Here is a 22,125-nt window from a genome sequence, read left to right on the forward strand (position 1 = left end):
CTCCACTACTTCTCCCGTTTTGACCGTAACACCTTCCTCCCCTGAATTTTCCCCTGTTTCAGCTCCTTCTATAGCTTCCTCTTCCTCTTCCCTTTCCTCCTCATGAATTACCATCACTTGCAGCTCCTTGTTTTTGCATCTGTGCCCAATCGTATATTTTTCATCACAACGAAAACACAACCCCTTAGCTCGTTTAGCTTAAAGTTCACTCTTACTTAGTCGTTTAAACGGGGGATTGTTCCATTTACCGACATTTGGAGGCCGGTGAGAAGAGCCAAGGTTGGTGGTCGTCGATCGGGGTGATGCCACCGAGGGAGGCGAGACCACTACTCACTAGTGGTTGGCGACCGAGGTTGCAGGGGTCTCTGATCTGGTTGTGCTGGGATTGGAATGGCTCCCTCGAACCACCAGATTCCTCTCCTCAATTCATTGGGCTAGGTCCATCATCTGCTCTAGCCCAATTGGTCTCAGTACCCTCATCTCCGCCCTTATGTCAGGCCTCAACCCATTTATAAAATGCCCTTCCAACAGGGCCTCTGGCATGTCCTCAAGAGGTGCGGCCAATGTCTCGAAGCAGAGGCGGTAGTCTTTGACGAACCCCCACTGCCGAAGCGCCAAGAACCGCTCTTCCACCATGCCTTCCTATGTAGGCCTGAATCTATTCCCGATCATCGCCTTAAGCTCCTCCCAACTCCTCAACCGTCGCCTTCATTGCTCCCATTGGAACCAAGCAAGAGCAGCTCCTTCATAGCAGAGAGCAGCAGAGTCTAACTTCTCTACATTCGACAACTAGTTCACGGATAAGTACCACTTGACCCGAAACACCCAACCATCCGGGTCGTCTCCTTCAAACACTGGCATCTTCAGGCGCCGGACCCTTCCGTCCGACCTCCCATAGGTATTGTACTCACTACCAGCTTCCATATGTCGATTTCCCAGTTCCGATGTGGCCTCCCCAGTAAGGGACAAACCCACCAGTAACTGCTCTCCCGACTGTTTCCCCTTCCTGCCTTTCTCCTAGTCCTCCCATCTCTCCATCAGCAAGCCAAATTGTTCCATCATCGTCGCCATGTTTTTCTCAATGTTCTTCACCCTCTAAAACTCTTTTTTCATTGATTCCAATCCCATCTGTAATCCCTCCATCTTCCCCTCAATCTGTTGTTGATAATTCTCCATTCGTCCCTCCAAATCCCCCTCTTTCTCAGAGATCGTCACCCCTATGGATCATCGCTCTAATACCAAAATGATAGAACCCTTACACCTTGATTGAATTTTAACTCTAAAATAATAGGAATTCCTCAATTACAGTAACTTACAGCAATCAATATGAGCAAATACAATGAAAGAACACAAAAACATGCCTATTCGAGAGGGCCTCACTCTCCAACGACTTCTTCAAAAAATTCTCCAGATCCTTCTCTAGGGTTGGCAATGGTTCGGTTTGGTTTCAGTTTTTGCCAAAACCATAACCAAACAAAACTTAAACTACTAAAACCAAAACCAAACCATTACCCATTGGTTTTAAAAATGAAAAACCATAACCAAACCATTCGGTTTCGATTTTAACCATGGTTTTTTTAGTTTAATCCATACCAACAAACAAAGACAAACTCTTACAAATAACATTCATAAAAATTTTTGATAACTCCGTAACAAACAAAGACAAACTCTAATAAAGTTACCTTCTTCTTGCATAAAGTTACAAATTAACTTCAAATTTCTTGGATATAATTATTTGATTGATAAAAATAAAATAATTTAAGATTAGGTTTTATTTTTATTTGTTAATTACTTTATAAATGTTAAATATTTTATATATTTGTAATGCATTAGTTAAAATACTTGTAAAAAAATGTATTAGTCAATATATATATTATGTGTATATATAATATATTAAATAAATAAATATATTATATATATGCATATTCGGTTCGGTTATCCACACATTCGGTTCGGTTTTGGTTCGGGTTTTGATTTGGATTTAGTGAAAACCATAACCAAACCATACCCATTGAAACAGTGTTCGATTTTTCCATAAACCAAACCATTACCCAGTCAAACGGTTTTTAACCGCGTTAACCGGTTTGGTTTCGGTTTGGTTCCTCACGATTTCAGTTGCAATTGTCATCTTCTCTCTCCTCCTCCCTCCCCTTTTATACCTATCTCTTATTCTGTTTTAGCCACGTGAATGAATATTCCCGCCTAACCAACTTCTGACTCTCTTGCCCCTGAATCAATTCCCTTGGTTGCCCCTATCCTTCCTCTCCTTTTACACCTTTGATAGGTGAGACGAATGGGAGTCCTAACAGGTGTCATATGGAAAGAACAACTCGAGTCAAGCACCCAAACCTCCCTATCTACCTTGCTAGATACAACCAAAGCATCAACACTATCATAGTCAAATTCACAAATGGAGGATGAAATTTCAGAATTAGATTTATCTTGGAATTCTGATAGGAACCCCGATTGAATTCCAATAACGATCCACTATCAATGGTTTCCAATTCCTTATAGCAGAAAAACAAGAATGAAACGGGGCATTCAAGAGGCCCTAACTCTCCCAATTCACTATCAAAATTCAGCTACCACACTCTCCCTCCTCCCCTCCTACTTATACCCCTCCCCGCCACCACTCTAACTGAATTCCCCATTCACATGCTGACTATTCCCTCAGCAATGTGGATTACATTTCTACCCCTCTCATGCGCACATGCTGGTGGTTACACCTGCATGTGCGGACCCCCCCCCCCCCCCCCCCTTACACCCATCTTCATGCCTTTGGCTGCTTGTTGCGTCTTTGATAGGTTTGGTGCACTGGCGGCCTATCAAATTCCTTCTTTCTTTTAGGGCAATGCTTCTTGACATGCCCTTCTTCATGGCAGTGATAGCATTTAATGACTTTTCTGCCATTCCTTCTTTTAGATCGTGACCTACCCCTTCCTCTAGGGTCTCTTTTATCTGCTCTAATCTTGATTTCAAGAACATCACCAATTGTGTTCTTACCCTCAACTTTCTATTGCAATTTTTTGGAGTTCAATACTCCAATTATATCATCTAGTGTCAATGTGTGTCTACCATGTCTGAGGATATCTACAAAGGTTTCATAGGACTTAGGTAATGGATGCGGTAAAACTAGGGCTTTGTCTTCATCATCATACTTAACTTCTATGTTCTCTAAGTCAAGACATAGTTTGTTAAAATTGTCTATGAGATCCTGAAGTTCCTGCCCTTCTTGCATCTTAAACGTAAAAAACTTTGCCTTTAAATACAGCCTACTAGAAGGGATTTTGTCATGTATAGACTTTCCAATTTCAACCAAAGTTTGGTTGCGGTTTTCATCCGTGAGACCTCTCGCAACACTTTGTCTCCTAGGCTTAATATTAAAGTATTGAAGGCCTTCTTTCCTATTTCCTTTTTCTTTTCTATGGTATAGGTGACTAGCATTTTGGACTCGCCTTCGAGCGCATCTTCTAGTCCAAGATTTCCTAACAGGGCCCTCATCTTCATCTTCCAAAGGCCAAAATCATTATGCCCATCAAATTTCTCAATATCATATCAAGTGGCAAAGGGTGTAGAAGCCATTCCCACAAGTCTATCTATCGTTTTCTAATGATTCTTGGCTTTCTTGATGAGTTACCCGTGCTCTGATACCAATTTGTGAAATTGAGAGTACTGGAATCACTCGTTCTTGCCAATTTACAGTCACACACACACACTGATTTATCCTAAAACATAAAACACAACAAGAACAGAATTAAAAATAAGAGAAGAAACATGCAAACCACACAAGTACACAAATATGTATCCTGGTTCAGATCATCAATGATGATCCTACATCCAACCTCTTATCCCGAGAGCCAATCCACTAGAATCTTGAATGAAATTAGTACAAGAATCCCCCTCACATGAGTACATCAATCACGAGATTACAAAGCCTATCTTGATCTAGACTTATCTCTCACTTTACAACACTCGCACAATAGAATGAATGATACGCCAAGCGATTGCCCTATGCCTTCTATTTATAGACATTTTGGGTGGACAATACAACGCAATATAAAAGATAACACAATACCTATTATACCCCTCCTACATACACTACTGTTAGACACAATCTAATTTAACTAATTATGTCGCTTGAATATATTAAGACTCCCCTGATTTCTTATAGTTCTTCTAGGCTATACTCGATGCAAAACTATAACAGTTTCTTTTGGACAAAGATGTGTTTCTTTTGGACCTTCCTTCTTCTTCTTCTTCTTCTTTCTCTTCCCCTCCTGTGGTCTCTATCTCAAAGGACTCACAAGACATGATACAAGGGGAGAAACTTCTACCTTCCTCCTGTCCACTACGAGTGTATTCAAGAAGAAAAGCATTGGTTCCTCCACCTATGCAGGCTACACCATCTGAACCAAATCTTGAACCTGGTATTTCTACTACCGAACCTAAATCAACCATTAAACCTACAATTGATCCTGACTTGGGTGATTGTGAACAGCCTGATCCCAATGACCTTGATCTTCCCATTGTCATTAGGAAAGGAACAAGGACATGTACCAAACGCCTACTACATTTGTTCATGTCCTATTCAAATTTGTCTCCAAATCACAAAGCTTTTCCAACTAGCCTACACATAATTCCTATACCAAAGACATTTTCTGAAGCGATAGGCAATGAGAATTGGAAGAGTGCTATTGAGGTAGAGATGGCAACCCTAGAGAAAAATCAAACCTAGGAGTTAGCCAAACTACCAAAGGAAAGAATCGATAAGATTAAGTGGGTGTTCACTGTGAAATATAGATCATATGGGTCCTTAGAAAGATAAAAAGCAAGGTTGGTTGCTAAGAGATATACTAAGACATATGGGATAAATTATCTTGAGACTTTTGCCCCGGTAGTAAAAATGAATACAGTGAGGTTTCTATTGTCCTTGGATAGTAACCTAGGCTAGAATTTGTAACAGTTTGATGTCAAAGATACTTTCTTACATGGGTACTTAGAGGATGAGATCTATATGTAAGTACCACTTGAGTTTTGATCAAAGACAAATGAAAAAGTGGTCTGCAAGTTGAAAAAGGCTTTATATGGATTAAAACAATCACCAAGAGCATGGTTAGGAAAATTCACCAAAGTTAAGCTAGATATGGATATAAACAAAGTCAAGGTGATCATACCTTGTTTATACATCACTCAGCTACAGGGGGAATGACTGCATTACTTGTGTATGTGGATGATATAATAGTAACCGGTAATGATATGGAAGGCATGAAATTTTTAAGAGGATGTTTAGTCAAAGAATTTGAAATTAAGGAGTTTGGCAGATTAAAGTAGTTTTTGGGTATTGAGGTGGCTCATTCTAAGCAAGGAATATTTACATCTCAATAAAAATACACACTTGATTTGTTGATCAAGACTGGTATGCTAGGAAGTAGGGATGTTGACACACCTATTGAACCTAATCACCGGCTAGGAGAAGTTCGAGAAGATAGTGCAGTGGATAAAGGGTCTTATTAGAGGCTAGTTGGAAGACTCATTTACCTATCACATACATGGCTAGACATTACGTATGTAGTGAGCATGGCTAGCTAGTTCATGCATAATCCAAAGGAAACTCACCTAAGAGCGGTGTACATGATCTTGCATTATTTGAAAGAGACATTGGGTAAGGGTATATTGTTCAAAAAAGGGAGTGAGTTGTTTCTTGAAGCTTATACAGATGCTGATTATACAGGGTCAATTGTTAATAGTAATAGAAGGTCTACATCAGGGTATTGCACATTTCTAGGAGGTAATATTGTGACTTGGAGAAATAAGAAACAAAGTGTTGTAACCCGGTCAAGTGCTGAAGCAGAGTTTAGGTCCATGGCACAAGGAATTTGTGAATTACTTTGGCTTAAGATACTCCTAGAAGATCAATTTGTATATATTCTTGTAACACTACAATGAGTAAGATATTGGATTTTTTGGCTATCTTTGACAATTTGAAAGGGTTATTTATTGTTAATTTAACCAAACGTATGTTGTAAACACCCATGACAAGTTAGACAAGCTAATAATATAATGCCCATGATACTTTAAACCATAAATATGCATAAGAAATTTATTTACACATAGAGCATGTTAGCAGAAGTATCTTACACCAGCTACTCGTTGCTTTTCAACACCTAAGGCTGTCCTCAAATTTCCCTCCCTCTTCTCCACTTCAGAAATTGCAATTAAATGTGTCGCTTGCTCCCGTTTGATGACCTCTTGAGTCTCATCCAGTGCTTCTCCAAGTTCTTCATTCTTTGAAAGCCACCCCTCCTTCTCAATAAGCAGAAGCCCCATATTGTACTGGTAGTCAAAAAGCTGTTGAAAAGAGTGGGGTGGGGGGAAGGGGGGAATCAATCAGAAAAAAAAAACTGACATTGCTCACTAATCTGAAACTTCAACTCAGATGATTTTCAAAATCAAACCAATTTATGTATGTCCCTTTTGGGTATGTACCATAAAAGTTAAAAGTTCGAAGTATCTGAAGAAAAAGGACAAATAAAAAACAAACAATTTTTAAATAAAGAGAACATCACTTTAAAGGAATTACAATTTAAAAAAAAAAAACATTAAACTGAAAAAAGGGCATGAAAGCTATGAAGAAATTGCGTACAGTGAGAATAATAACCACCAAAGAGAAAATCCTGCAAACACAATCCCTACATGTATTCAAAAAGTTATAGATAGGGAAGCTGACCCAAGGAAAGGCCAATCATGAAAAAAGACGTGATGGAATTCATATCTTCATACAAATTATTTCAGAAGCAAGTTCTTTTGGTCTAATCTATGGTGCATGGACAAGGACATGAACATCAAGAGCACAAATACAGACCTCTTAGACCCTTAAACTTATGGTATTAGCATGCATATTCAAAAATTTGATATTGATAGGTGGAACCATCATGAACTACAAAACATTAAGCGCATGGTATAAGAATATAGCATAATATCATGTTTAAGGTTAAAATTGAAATTAAAGAAAACATAGCAAGAAATAAATATTTCTATCCCCCATCATGTAAATGGCTAGAAAAATTTCTTTAAAACCAATCTTATTCTTTGAATATAGTTAATGTGAGGAGCCAAATGTCTAATTGAGGTTGGTATAGAGGTCAGACATAATCTTATGCAATACATGTAATGGTAATATATGATTTGCATGCAGTAATTTCTACATATAACTCTATCTTTGTAAGTAGGATTTATTTTTTAAATCCCACATTTAACTATGTCTTCGTAAGTATTATTTATTTTTTATCTTTAGAAACCATCTGAAGCCGCCCTCATGCTACATAAAATATATTTGTGAATGACTAAATACCACACTGAGAAATAAGAAATTAAAAAAAAAAAAAAGGTAGAAAATATAAGACAGTACAGTTTATCCTGAACTGGGGAAGCTGATTCTAACCAGCTTAACTCAACCTCCAACTTAAAGTGAGTAGCATATTATGACACCAGCATTGTGATGGATAATCCACACCACCCATTTTTTATGGAACAATTGATGAACAATAGGTGTGAGTCAAATCTTAAGCTCAATATGACATGCCAAAGAAAGCAATAACCCCAGTCCTATTTTCCTTTCACGAAGCAAACCTAATTAATTAAAATGAGCTTCCCCAATGTATGAGGCTCCCTTGCCAGAGAAGGGTGATATTTATACATAGCTTTCCACTTGCTTTTTATTGCAAAGAGACTGTGTCTACTTAAATGAAACCTATGTACTAAAAGAAAAGCACACAATCATCAAAATCCCAACTACATGGAGTACCAATAATTATCCTCTATCTCAAAATTGAGAACACAACTTACTACATTTTCCTCTCTTTTATAATGCTAGGCCACCAAAGATTCAAATCCAATAGAAAGCCTGCCTATTGGTGGTCAATTTCTATTCCAACATAAGCCACATCTGCAACTTGATTGGCAAGAAATATGCCCTTTCCACATGTTAATCGGACAAGAAAAATCCCAAAAACATGAACCTAGCTACATCACCAAGGGAAGTTCGTCCAAATAAGTCGATACAATCTACTAATTCCATATTCGTCAGTGCGAAACAAGTAGGAATATATTATATATATCATACCATAATAGCATCAATCATCGTCAAAAATACGCAAAAACGTCATATGAATAAATCCAACCTCTCTCTCCAGCTTGGAAACCTTCCCAGCGAGGGCGGCCAGATCCTTCCTCTCCATGGCCTCCTCGTCCAGCAGCCCGGCCTCCCTGAACCGCCTCCAGTCATCCATGTTCCCGGTGCCCTCCGCCGCCTTCATCCCACTTTCACTGAGTGAACCCAACGGCGGAGGTGGCACCGGCGGGCCGTCCACAAACGCCACCGACTTGCGCTTCCCTGCGTTCGTGCGGTTGGTCCCTGCCCCCAATTCTCCGCCGCTCCTCTGGCCCTCGCTCCGCGGAGTTATTGTCAGCGCCGGCCGAGCCGGCTTATTATACGGCGTAAACATCACACGAAACCCTAACACGAATGGAAACTCACTTCAAGGCCTCAATAACCCCTAGACAGCGGACGAAAACTTCCACCGATTCTGTTCGGAAAATTGGAATTTCCGGCGACATTGACTATTGTGTGCAGATAGAATATTGTATCGGAATTAACTAATTTGGTTTCCTCGGTGTTGTAACTGTTAAAATGGCGGAGCGAGTTAGTGATTTTACTGTTTTACCCTTAATTGTTGCGGGAATGTGCCGGAGTCATCAGAGGGTATCTGTGGTACTTCGTGGGTTCTCTTCGGAAAGGATCCTGCCATTCTTGTTGTACCTAAAAAGAAACCTCATAAAATAATTAAAAAAAAATACAAGCGCCGCACCCTTTAAGATTAGGCCAAATTTGTCAAAACATTAGCTTACTGACAATAAAAAAGCCTTAAAATTTTTAATTCATCCCACTCTTGTTGTTGTGTGTATAATTTTTGTAAATAAAATTATTTATTATATATTAATTAATTATATTAAAATTACCGTCTTTCCGCGATCCTCAAAATACAAGTCAAGTGATTGGGTCACGATAAACTAAAATTCGTAACAGTAGTTTATGGGTTCGATTCTTTGCCCTACGCAGTAAAACAAAGTCTTTACTTACAATTTATTTCCTCTATTTAAATTAAAGACACAAATGATGAGAGACAACGCAAGAACATAAATCCTAATAATTTATATTATTATATCACTAATGAATCCTAAAAAAACAATTTAGACTAAATATTGGTTTTATTTTTTTATACAAAATAAAGTCTAATTTATCACGTGAATAATATAAGTTGGGTTCAAGTTCATGAATTTGGACGAACCAAGTTTAACAAAGGTAAATTAAAAGATCATAATTTTAAATTAATTTAGTAAATAATATTTATTTAATAAATAAGATATTAATATATTTTTAAAATAAAAAATACAAACTTAGAAGTTATTAGTTAAATGTTAAAGTTTTAAAACTATATTAAAATTTATATTTAAAAAATATAAAAAGTTTCCGAATTAAAGAAACATGTATTTAAGTTGATTATAATTTTTAATTTATATATTTTAATAAATATTTGTAAGTTTATAAAAAATAATTAAAATTTATAAGTAGTATCATTAATGATTATCATTAATATCATAATATCAACAATATAATATTATACATATTGTACCATCTCTCCGAAAGACCCCCGAAAGATATCTCTCTAAAATGCGATAGGGAGAGGTCTCTCGAATAAAACTATCTCCGAAATGATCTATAATATTTGAAAGGCTTTATGGAAGATGAGTTCTCTCCACAACCCCCACCAGACCTCTATAAAAGGCAAGACCCCACACAATGTTAAGGATCGGAAGATCAGGTAACCCATTTATATTCTTTCTAGAATTTATCTTTTCCGAAGCACTTTGATTCTTTTCTGTGATTATTTTCCTAGTCCTATGCTAACTTGCTCGTCAAGGGGTATTTGCGAGAATTCTTTCCCGCAAGTCTTATAACTCTCGTTCATGTTTGTAATTCTTTTGCAATCCTCTTTGATCTCTCATGAGAGAACCCCAATTGTCTCTCCGAAAGCCGATCAGAGTCTCTTTGACGACGTTATAGTAAAAGCCCCCAATGGGAAATAATTGCTTCACTCCATAAGATTGACGATCCCTCCGAGGGAGATTATTTCCATAATTCTTTTTTTAGAGCAATTTACTTTTCCTCAAGAGGGTTATTCTCTTCGAAAAATTGTTTCTCTCTCTAGAATGACCACTTTATTGGCCAATTCTTTGGGTATTGAAAGAGTGGTTTCTCCCATCTTGAACAAATTCTTTTGTCGTAGTTTTCTGATTACAATAGTACAAGTAATTATAATATTATAATATAAAATTAAGTTATTCATAAATCTCCATATATATTATTATAAATTATTATCATTGTTATTAGTATGAAGAAAATATATTATATAACAATTGAGAACATGTATTTCACATAACCATTTTAAGCATCCATCCAGTTTCTCTAAAAAAAAAAAAAAATTGTATAATAGTGATGAATATTTTTTTAATAAAAAAGAGAAGAGATGAATTAAAAAATTAAAGAAAAAACAATTTTTTGTATGAAAATACAACTATGCCCCTTATAAATGAAAAATTGGCATGCTTCCGTCTTCACAATGAGCAGCCCACAAATCCAAACGATCAAACCAATGGGCAGTGTGAGAAACTGAAAACCCTACTCTCTCTCTCTCTCTCTCTCTCTCTACTGGAAAGGAGTCAAAACAAATCAAAATCCGTTTCACTATCTCTATCTCTATATCTTTCTCTCTCGCTCTCCCTCCCTCTCTCTCTTTCTTCAGAATTCGCCTCTCCTGCCGCTGCAACCATGGCGGCAGATAGTGCCAGATCTAGCACGTCGGCCGATTCGTACATCGGCAGCCTGATCAGCCTGACGTCCAAGAGCGAGATGAGATACGAAGGCATTCTGTACAACATCAATACCGAAGAATCCAGTATCGGACTCCGAAACGGTAATTTCTGGTGTCCACTAACCGTTTTGGAAGTTCTGGTGTTTGCTACTGACTTTCTGCTTGGAATTGGAGCTTACCTTTTGATAATTTAAACCCTAAGCTAGTCCCGCGGTTTTGTTAGATTAAGGAATTATTGATGCTTTAGATTGAGGAAAAGTTTTTGGAGTTGCTCTTACAAATTTGGCTTTAGAAAATTGGATCCTTACATACGCACTCGCACCTGGTAATTGTTTCTGTTAGGTGCAGTTATTTGTTTCAGAAAAATTGGATGTATACCTTTGTTGTTGTTACCATGTATCTGTGTCTAAAAATTTCGTTTCATGCAAATAAAGCGCGGTTCACTCTCTGTTCGAAAGGGTGGGTTTTTTTTTTTTTAACTGAATTATTTCGTGGGAATCAATTGTTTATGGAGTTTTCTGCTGGAGGCTTTTAGCTTCTCTTTGAAATTGTGATTTATGTTGTTTTTTTTTGAATGATTAATATTCTGTTTTGATTGATTAGTTGCTTGAGCCTTGGATTGAGAAATACCGTACTTCTACTGTTCTCATTAACCGTGGCTAGAAGTTTGGATACAGACAATACGTGCATGCATAAATGCCATCTTGGGTGAAATGGAGGATCATTATGGCTTTGAAACAGAAATGGTGGAACCAAACACCATTTCAAGAATTTTCATGCCATTTTGGGTGAAATGGAATGCAAAGTTATGAAATGGTGTTTGCCTCCACAATTTCCGTGTGAGAACTTGAAACGTATTTCATTAAAAAAATGTAAAAAGTGGAAAGGGTTTAAACCCTTTCCACTTTCACATTTCTCATTTTGTCCCCTTCTCTCTCTCTCTCTCTATATACACACACACACACACACACACACACACACTGGAATGGGGTAGCCAGACCCAGATCTAGGTTCAGCTACCCCAGATCTGGGGTTGCTGACCCAGAAATCTGGGTATCTCTCTCTCTATATATATGTGTGTGTGTGTGTGTCATATTTCCCATCCATTTTCTTGACAACTGACAGCAAAATCAAACATGCTTAGTTTCCATTTTTTTTCTAACTCAAGTGGAAACAACACAAATGGAATGAAAAACCTGAAATGGAATTGAATTTTCCCACAGTATATTCAAACAACCTGTTATATTTTAATTTCCTTAAATCATTTTATAAACTCATACTGTGTTTTCCTTGCAAAACAAGGGGAAGACATTGTACAACGACAATCCTCCCCTAGCCCTTACAAAGCAAGGAGGCTCATGCATTGAGGACACTCTTATACCATACGAGTGACATGAATATGCATATAAGAAAAAAAGGAGAATTCTATTTTTGGATTTACTGAAAATAGGGAAACTGAATGATATATTCTTCAGAGAATGTATGTATTAAAGTCGTTGTATTTGTATATTAAAACACACTTTATGATGTTATATTTCCTTACTTTAAAAAATGATCAACTTAACTAGTATTAATATCTTTTTCTGTAACCTAGAAGTTGCCTTTCTTTTTTCTGGCAGAGATTGGCATATGCAGGTTTTGTTGGGCCCATTTGTGGAAAGAAAAAAGATGGTATCTCTGAAATATCTGTGAATAGTGTGCCCTAACCATAGTTGCCATTATAAAACCGTAGCATTGATAGGCACCGATTATAGCCATCATCTCTAGAGATTTTCATGTGGTAGGATAAATTTTTCTATCTAGTGTACATAATAGGTTATGGAAAATAGTGCATGTTGGTCAAGTCTGAAAGAGATGATAAATATATGTAATTTTTAGCTTGCTTTATGAACTTTCTAAAGGAAATTTTGGTGTTGATTGCTCTAGTGCCATCTGTGCTTTTTTTTAATATTAATTTTTGGTGCTGATATTTGTCATCACAGTGAGATCATTTGGAACGGAAGGAAGGAAAAAGGATGGTCCACAAGTTCCCTCCAGTGACAAAGTTTACGAGTACATTCTGTTTCGTGGAAGTGATATCAAGGTAGTTTGACATTAGGCATATACTTTTCCAATTTATCTTGCATTTTTTATTTTTGGGGCAATTACCCTAGTTGATAAGCTTTGTTCTTGTACATTAGTTCAATTGTCCTATTATGGAAACGATCAACCCCCCCCCCCCCCCCCAAAAAAAAAAAAAAGTAGGAAAGAAAACAAAACATAAATGAAAAATAATACAATAGAGATTAGAACATTTCTTATGTTGTAAATGGCATAGAACTAATCCCATTTTCCTAGTATCGGAAACTATGAGCCCGCATTCTAACTGTAGCATCAGCTATTAGCATACTTGTGCATGACTACTATATCCTCGTGCATATATATGAAAACTGTGGTTACTATTCTCTCTAGTCATCTTCCAGATGATATGCTGATTCTAGTAATCACAAGCCATCAAGAGCACCACTGGGATGCCAAATAGTCCTTGAAATTAATCCTTTTCATTTCATGATGTGAAGGCTGGAATTTTTTATCATGATATTGTCTCTATATGGTTTTTGCCATTTGGAAATAACACCTTGTCATGTTCCTAGGAGGATTATAAGGGTAATATTGTGACAGGGATATAATAAAGGGGTAATATTGTAATAGCTTTATATTAGTTTGTTAGGAGATATTTGGTTGTTTGTTAGGAGCACATGGGTGCTGTTAGAAATTAGTTAAGGAGCTACCTATGCCTATAGAAAGGCCCATTGTAAGAGGAGATGAGGATGCTTGAATTGATTAGTGAAACTCTCATTTTCCTCTCTAAATTTCTCTCCATTCTCCCTCTCATTTCTCTTAACTTTCTCCCTAATTATGTTCAAGTCTCTCCCTTCATTTATTCTCTGTTCTTCCCCAAATTCCTTCCCCCTAGCTAAACCCTAGGATCATGACAAATGGTATCAGAGCCACCGTTCCTTGGCAGTTCTCTCTGTTAAGTAAATTCCAACGAATACAAGGACTCCGACGAGTTTCCTTGGTTTCAGTGTGATAGGCATGATCGATGCAAAGCCTCGAGTGATTTTCAGCAAGCTAGATTAGCATCGATCAAACGAGGAGATAATTTCAGTCATTCTGATCCGACTTGTCCGTACGCTGAAGCAAAGCTAGGCAAATTCAGCTTCCTGGGAGTTCGACAGAAGAGTGGCTCTCGGCTTGAGAATTTCGAGAGTGTGTTCGAGTCTTGAAGACGAAGTCGACCATTGACGCTCGACCACGAATTTCAGTGAGTATTGCTCGAAGTGGAAGGGAATGTAGCTTCAACAGATTTGGAAGCCAAGTCGTAAGCTACTGCAACCATCGAATTCTCAATTCCGCAAAATTTCGTTGGTTGCATCACAGTCGCTCAAGGAAGGTGAGCAACCCAGACGATTCCAGAGGCGATTCCTAGAGATCTGGCGCAATTCCAATATTCTGGTGCATTTGACGTTCGAGACAGAGAAACAATCAGGAGATTTTTGGTTGAATCTCGGAATTGATTTTGATGACTCTCTATTGGATCAATCAAGCAAAGATTCAAAGTGATTTCTGAGAATTCAAAGAACTCGTTGGTAGCCGCGACGGACACTAATCCACGGTAGGTGTCGATGCTGACTGCAATGCAGTGGGTTGCACTCTGGAGTGTCCCGATATAGTGGGTGTTGTGATTTGGACTCAGGAGTGGGTGTAGCGATTGAACTGGCAATGAATTCTAGTGATTTTGGAATCAGAAGCGATTGCAAATTGTGTTGGGAGCCTTGGACGGTGATTGGGCAGTAGCTGTTCTTTGGCTGTGATTTTGATTTGAGTTGAAGGCAGGGAAATCAGTTTCCATAGTTAAGGTCCAGGTTGAGAAGGCTTGAAGGCAACTTGGCCTGGCAGGTCCGACGGTGTTTTCAGCAACTCTGGTGAATTGATTGAGCAGTGAATTCTAGAGTCCAGTGAGTTAATGGAACTGGAAGTTCCGACAACTACTCATTGATCACTTTCCTAAGGTTTTGGAGATTGACCTTGGACTGATAGCTGAGGCTAAACACGGAAGGAAAAGTAGATTCGAGTCCAGTCGATTCCAGTGTTGAAGCCGGCAATTAGTGTTCGAATTTCTACAAGCGTAATAGGAGGTGATTCCAATCGAATTCTAGGCTGCTAGTAAGGTAAACAAAGGGTAATTTCAACTTTGAATTTTGGTTAACTTTGTTTGAATTGGAGAGGCAAAGAAGAGCAGTATGTATATAGCTCATTGGTCTTCAAAGTATGCTTATTGTGAAAAATCGGCTACGGGAAGCAGGGCACACATGAAACAAAAGGGGTCTCAATTGCAGGCGAATAATGTTGCATTTTCAGTGGTTAATTTTCAAGCAAGAGAGCAACCTCAATTGCAGCGGAACAATGCTGCATTTTTAGTGGGATGTCCGAGTCAGAAGGTTTTGGGAAGCAGTGCCCAAATCAGACAATCAGATCCTCAATGGCAGTAGAAAAATGTTGCATTTTCAGTTGACTAGAAGCATCAAACATGGGGAAAAGATTTTGAGAAGGAGATCAACCAAGGGGACAAGGAAAAAAGAAGTGGGATTGATAAAGAGTGCGAGGAATTTGGTCGTATGTTCCACGAGAAGCTGCAGGAGTTTGCGATGATACTAATCAAGAAGTATCATTACAACTTTCTCGTTGAATATTTCGATGATTATCGCAGGAGTTTTAACAAAGACGAATTCCTTACAATTGAGTCGCTGAAGGAGAAATTGAGGAGGTGGGAAGCAGATTCATTGCTCATCTCCAATGTTGAGCAGAAGAAGTATATCGGTTTGGGTGAAATTGACAAGGAAGATGCCAACTCATTACCCTCGTTGGCTAGTGCATGGGTTGAAGGATTTGGGGGTATTTCAGATCAAAAGTTTGTGGGAAATGGAATAGCATTGGATCAAGAAAATTTGACTGAAGGACCCTCAATCTACATAGATATTGGGGCTGGAATCCTTCCTCCTATTTTGGACCTACCAAAAGTTAAGGATTCTTTAGCTTGGGGTAAAATGGGTAGCGAGAAGGTGGAGAGGGCTGAGGAGTATATGGAAGAAGAGGGTGAGGAAGAGGAATTGGAGAATGGCAATCTCTCAAGCACTCTTACTAGTGATGAGACACTTGATTCTATTGATTTCTGGAAGCAACAAAAGAAGGAGCTAGAAAAGCCTCTTCACCAAGTACTTGAGGAGAAGGAACAAGGGATTGCATTGGGCACCTTGCTTGGAACATCTCACATGTATGTCATTGGCACGGGCACACAAGACAAAGCAAAAAGGTAACATTGCAACAAGAAGAGTTGGAAGTAATGTACAGATTTTTACCTGCAGGGAGGATTGAAATTCTATCCATAATTGAAAAGGATGGGGTTGTAGGGCTAACGGCACATTTGGAACCATTTTTAATGGCCCTAAGGAAGAGGCGGATGGCTGAAATTGTTGTGGCAGCAAGACATAATGTTGTTGCTGCTAAGGAGAAAGAAAAGAGAAGACAAAAGAAAAGGGAAAAACAAGATAAGAAGAAGGAAAAGCGAAGAAGAAATCACTGGGTGAAGATGGGCATTGGATAAAAAAGCAACGGCTAGATGGTAATAAGTTTCTTGGGGATAAGAAACATTTCAAGGGGGGGAAATTGTCATGTCCCTAGGAGGATTAGAAGGGTAATATTAGGGATATAATAAAGGGGTAATATTGTAATAGGCTTATATTAGTTTGGTAGGAGATATTTGGTTGTTTGTTAGGAGCACATGGTTGCTATTAGAAATTAGTTAAGGAGCTACCTATGCCTATAAAAAGGCCCATTGTAAGAGGAGATGAGGATGCTTGAATTGATTAGTGAAACTCTCATTTTCCTCTCTAAATTTCTCTCCATTCTCCCTCTCATTTCTCTTAACTTTCTCCCTAATTCTATTCAATCTCCCCCTTCATTTCTTCTCTGTTCTTCCCCAAATTCCTTCCAATTCTTCTAAGACCCTAGCTAAACCCTAGGGTCATGACACACCTCTGATTATTTTATTTTATTTGCGTTTTGGAAATAGCCTCTTTGTAAAGCAAGGATAAGACTGTACAAAGATGACCCTTCCCCGATCCCCACAAAGTGGGGAGTCTCATGCATTAAGGACACCCTTTATATAACAAACCAATCCAGATACCCAAACACTAGTTGCATCACCATTGTTTTACATCGCACCATTATTGTAGGCCTTCTTAGAGATGCTATTCAGTGCAGGTTGTGAATTGTAATGTTCTTTTGAGGTTTATCATATATTAAAGTTTGTTTGTAGAAATTTAATTTTTAGTTTTCTTTTTTTTTTCAAAATATTTGGAAATGAAATAAGAAAATGGTGTCCAGCTACCTATTCTTGTTTTCAGGGAAAAAAAAAAAAGAAATATGAAAAGAAAACAAGAAAAACACTGACACACCTGAGAGGGTTCTTCCCATTTTTTCCTGATCTCTTTGTTTCCTTCATTTAGCTCTCTCTCCTCATTCCCATTTCCTTGTCCATCTATCTTCTTCTCCAGTGAAACCCAAGCACCTCCTCCTCCTCTCCCTCATGATGGAGTTTGACCCTTCTCCTCCTTTTCCTTTTTTCTTCTTTCATTTTGTGTGTGTGGGGGATGTGCGTGCATGTCTTTTTTGCTCTGTCACCTTGAATCTGGGTTGTGAACCCAGAGCTGGCATTTGTTTGTCCAATCTATAACTATTTGAAATTGGCATTTTCTGTGTTGCATTGATAGAAGTAATTGGAATTGTGACTGCATATCTGCATTCCCTGACCTATCCATCTGCTACTAGTATGTTTTCTTCCTGTTAATTGTGGAGCTGAAATTTATTCTCAGTGTGTTATGGTCATTAACATGTTTACTGAATTTGGCAAGTGAGGAGGTTGCTGTGACATATGTACATTTTTTCTTTGATGAGTAACTTCAAACCTAAGAGAAAACTGCTTCATTGTTGATGAAGTTCTTAATGGTTTTATTCCGTCTCTGATTGGAGTTCCTATTGCTGGGTGAAGTGCATGGGAATTGTGTTAAAACCTTGTGCACTTGGAGTTCACACGCCTTTCTCTTTGTTCACACACATTTCCTACCTGCTGATGGTGTTACCCATACCCTGAAACTTTCTTTGCATTTTTGCAGGATTTGCAGGTTAAATCTTCTCCACCTGTTCAAACGTCAACACCCATAAACAGTGATCCTGCCATTATTCAGGTTATAATAAGGAAATCCGTTTTACATGTGATTTGTTAAAATTCCTGAATAAATAAGAGTGATTGATGTCTTAAATAGTAACTTTGGCTCTGAATTCCTATGCAGTCTCACTATCCTCGGCCTGCTTCTGTATCTTCATCTTTGCCTTCTACTGTTACTGGGTCTCCTGCTGATCTAAGTGCCCATACTGCACAGCTGGGACATCCAGGGTCAAGTTTCCAAGGTGGCTTGCCTTTGTATCAACCTGGAGGGAGTTTAGGGTCATGGGGTCCTTCTCACCCTCCTCCGAGTGCTAATGTCAGTGGATTAGCCATGCCAATGTATTGGCAAGGATTTTATGGCCCCCCAAATGGGCTTCCTCAGTTGCACCAGCAATCTCTGCTTCGTCCACCTCCTGGGCTACCAATGCCTCCTTCCATGCAGCAACCAATGCAGTATCCTGGGTTTAATATCGCTCTGCCTTCTGGAGCCTCTAACTTACCTGGTTCAAACTTGCCGGATTATCCTTCTTCTATTGCCCCTGCTACTACCAGTTCCCTTAATTTTGGATCTACCTCTTTGCCATCAACACTACCTCTAGCACCTGCTGCTACACTGGCACCTGAATCACTGCCTAATCTGATCACAGATAAGGCTTCTAATCCTACTTTGTCTGCATCAATTCCAAGTGCCAATTTGCCCACTCTTGCTCCATTGGCTATCTCAAGTCGAGATGCAAATGTTGTTGTACCCCCAACATCTAACAGGCCTAGTGCAATTTCAGGTCCAAGTTTGCTATATCAGAGTATTCCTCAGTCCTTTTCTTCTATTGTTGGGCCATCCAATTCGAGCCAGGCAGAAATTCCACCGCCTGTGCTGGTAACCCCAGGTCAGTTGTTGCAGTCTGGAACAGCTGCTGTTTCTTCATCTCAGTCTTCACAAACAACTCATAAAGATGTGGAGGTTGTTCAAGTATCATCATCAGCAGCAGAAGCATCAACACCAGTTGCTGCAACTGAAGCCCAACCACCAATATTGCCACTACCAGAAGGTCCACCACCATTGCATACTGGCCAAAAGGTGATCCTACAGGAATATTTGTTATCCCCCCACCCCTCTTCCCTTCTTTTTTCTTTGTACTCTTTTAGTTCCAGGTGGTTAGAGTTTTAATTCCACTGTGTGTGATTAAATTCTTGTTGTAAATGCTTCTGTTGGCTGTTGTACGCAAAGGGATTGCCTTTGTCTGTATAGCTTGAATTGGCATGATTTTGTTAAAATCTGCTTTTCTTTTGAAGCAATTAGACAAGTCAGTATGTACTTTTTGTAGTGTGTTTGCTTTGTTTGGTTTATGCCTGAATGTATATCTTCAAAATCTTTGTTGTAGTCCAACTGAGTTTATGTTGACTCTCTCTGTATACACCCCCCAGGTCAATGGAGCTTTTCAAAGTCGTCACAGCTACAGAGGGCGTGAAAGGGGAAGAGGAGCTGGGGTAATGTGGTGTTTCTACTTGAAATTGGAGGAGTTTCTTTCTCTTCCTTTTAGACAAGTTGAATTTCCTTTGTTACTTTTTTAACTTGGAATGTGATTTATCCTTAAAACTTGGACCATTCTTTGCAGTAAATTTACATAATCTGTCTCACGCCACCAATATAAATTTGTGCTTCTTTTTTTAAAAAGGAAATCTTAATGACGTCAATGAGGGGGTGAACCCTATACATAAAACATGTTATTGTACTTTTTATTAATGATTTGTTATAAAATTATTAAACTTATTTAATCATAGGGACACCTGTTTTTATTTGGTATGGAGTAAAGGTATTTCTTTCAAGGATGTTTCCAGTCAGAATTTGGAAAACATAACCTCCAGGATTGGGAAATAGAATCTGTTATTGCCTTTTTTGGCTTGCTTTAGGATTGGAAGGGGTATGTTTAGTGTGGCTGCCATCATAGGGAGGATCTTTAATGTTTAGTCTTTTTATATTATGCTTTGTGACGAAGGCAAGATAGGCATCCTTGGAAGGCTGTGTAAAGTCAAGAGCACCACCTAGGTTAACCTTCTTTACTTAGTCGGCTTCACTTGGCTCCATACTGTCGACAACTTGGGGAGGAGATTACAATACCTAGCAGGCTGGTGCCTTTTGTTCTAGGACAGGGAATCAGTGAATCACATTCTCCTGCATCACTGAGTGGTTTGTCAAAGGGGTAACCTTATTTTTGTTATTTGGAGTCAATTGGTCAGGCTGGCCCACCGTGTCTGATCTATTACTTTATTGGGCTTGCAATTTCCAAGAAAACGTCAAAAGGATCTGGAACATCACTCTCCTTTGTGTATTTTGGAGTATCTGGAGAAAAGAAAACGGGAGAGCTTTTGTGATGAAAGAGGACCTTTCTTCTTGTCCCTGCTCTGTTACTATATTATTCAAAGAGTTTCATTGTAGATTCTTGGCGCCCATGGGTTCTTGGTACAGCTTTATCCCCTTTTACTGTGGCTTTAGTTAATACTATATTCTTTCTTATAAAATATGTGTATCCCTGAGTCCTACTAGGATGACAGAATGCTTATCTGCCCCTCTGTATGAGCAGGAGGGAGGAATATAGTAAATAAGCTTGCAACATGCACAGACAAACCATGTAGGATGCTTGTCCCCCTACTCCTTTTACTCTTTTGCTATTATTTTAATGTAAGTTACATTGTTTTTGTCAACATGTTATTGACCTGTAACCCCTGTGAAGGTATATCCCCCAGTCAAATTTGTATATGAAGTATAAAAAAATCACTAAGTTATTTCCTTACCTTGTACCTTCAAATTGTATATTTTGGTTTAGAAGTGCATTAATTTCTCTGTTAGTACATCTAGATTTGTATTAGTATATATGCTTGTGTATGTAGAGTGCTTTAAGAACACATTCAAACTCAATTACGTCTTCTCCCAATTAGGGGTTGGCTATATGACCTCCTTCTTTATCAAGGATTGTAACTTCATTTAAACTACCATGCCATACCTTTATTTATAATCTTCACACGAATTATTTTCTTTCCTGTGTTGACATTCTTTTCATTTAAACATGATATGAAATTATGGTGTTCTGGGAGAGTACCTTTCTCTTTTCCTCTTCCAGAAAGACCAGAATAAAATTGAAAACTGATTGTAGATGTCTGCTGAGTGTTAGGACGGCAATTTCGGTGGCTTTTGAGCCGTTAGGATGATATATAGAGAATTGAGTTTCATAGCTTAAGTTTTTCCTAATCTATGCATTTGTTGAGCTATGCAATTATTAATAGGACAAATATGAGACCTAACAGATTTATGGAGCAGTTTATAACTTTTCATTGGCATATTCTTTCTGATTTGCTGACATGCATAGTTTGGGTGACTCTTTACTTGAATGGGGGTCTGCTAAAATGGAATATTAAATGTTGCTTTGCAGATTTCACGTCCAGTGACAAAATTCACTGAGGATTTTGATTTTATGGCGATGAATGAGAAATTCAACAAGGATGAAGTCTGGGGCCACCTTGGCAAAAGTAGCAAATCTCATCTGAAGGAGATAGAAGGGGATGAGAGAGGCAGTCAGGATGAAAACAAGGCTGAATTAGAAAAAACTGATGCCAAGGTGAGAGCCATCTCATCTTCAACTTACTAATATTTGAATTTCGTGAATAGAGAGATGCATTGCTTTGCCCGTTTCTCTTTCTTACGTCATGTTTGATTCTGCTTTTGTGTTTTATAGCCCCTTTACAATAAGGACGACTTTTTTGATTCTCTCTCTTGCAACGCCCTTGATCGTGAATCAAACAATGGAAGGACTAGGTTCTCTGAGCAAAGAAAAATAGACACAGAGGTGCAATTGCCAGTTGGAACTCAGTTTTACTATTTACATGGCTCCCATATCTTATTCTCTTTCTAACATGGTTACCTGTTTC

General features: G+C 38.4%; 2 protein-coding genes across 4 annotated transcripts in view; one reads left to right on the forward strand and one right to left on the reverse strand.

The window, feature by feature from the left end:
* Window positions 1–8,662, reverse strand: part of LOC127797248 (nuclear matrix constituent protein 1) — a 33,190-nt gene extending 24,528 nt beyond the window's left edge. For both annotated transcript variants that reach the window (XM_052329968.1, XM_052329967.1), the window contains exons 1-2: window positions 8,181–8,662; window positions 6,139–6,348 (exon numbers count right to left, since the gene is read on the reverse strand). In XM_052329968.1, coding sequence (XP_052185928.1) covers window positions 6,139–6,348; window positions 8,181–8,504 — 534 coding nt within the window. In that variant the 5' untranslated portion in view covers window positions 8,505–8,662. The remainder of the gene's footprint in view (window positions 1–6,138; window positions 6,349–8,180) is intronic.
* A 2,016-nt stretch (window positions 8,663–10,678) lies between these two features.
* Window positions 10,679–22,125, forward strand: part of LOC127796680 (protein decapping 5) — a 28,472-nt gene continuing 17,025 nt past the window's right edge. Inside the window, exons 1-7 of one of the 2 annotated variants that reach the window (XM_052328952.1) lie at window positions 10,680–11,033; window positions 12,914–13,014; window positions 18,149–18,220; window positions 18,326–19,279; window positions 19,627–19,689; window positions 21,630–21,815; window positions 21,933–22,043. In XM_052328952.1, coding sequence (XP_052184912.1) covers window positions 10,889–11,033; window positions 12,914–13,014; window positions 18,149–18,220; window positions 18,326–19,279; window positions 19,627–19,689; window positions 21,630–21,815; window positions 21,933–22,043 — 1,632 coding nt within the window. In that variant the 5' untranslated portion in view covers window positions 10,680–10,888. Of the gene's footprint in view, window positions 11,034–12,913; window positions 13,015–18,148; window positions 18,221–18,325; window positions 19,280–19,626; window positions 19,690–21,629; window positions 21,816–21,932; window positions 22,044–22,125 lie in introns of both variants that reach the window. The other variant, XM_052328951.1, reaches the window with a different exon arrangement.

Source organism: Diospyros lotus, chromosome 3 (assembly GCF_014633365.1).
Source record: "Diospyros lotus cultivar Yz01 chromosome 3, ASM1463336v1, whole genome shotgun sequence".
In the NCBI taxonomy this organism is placed as follows: Eukaryota; Viridiplantae; Streptophyta; class Magnoliopsida; order Ericales; family Ebenaceae; genus Diospyros; species Diospyros lotus.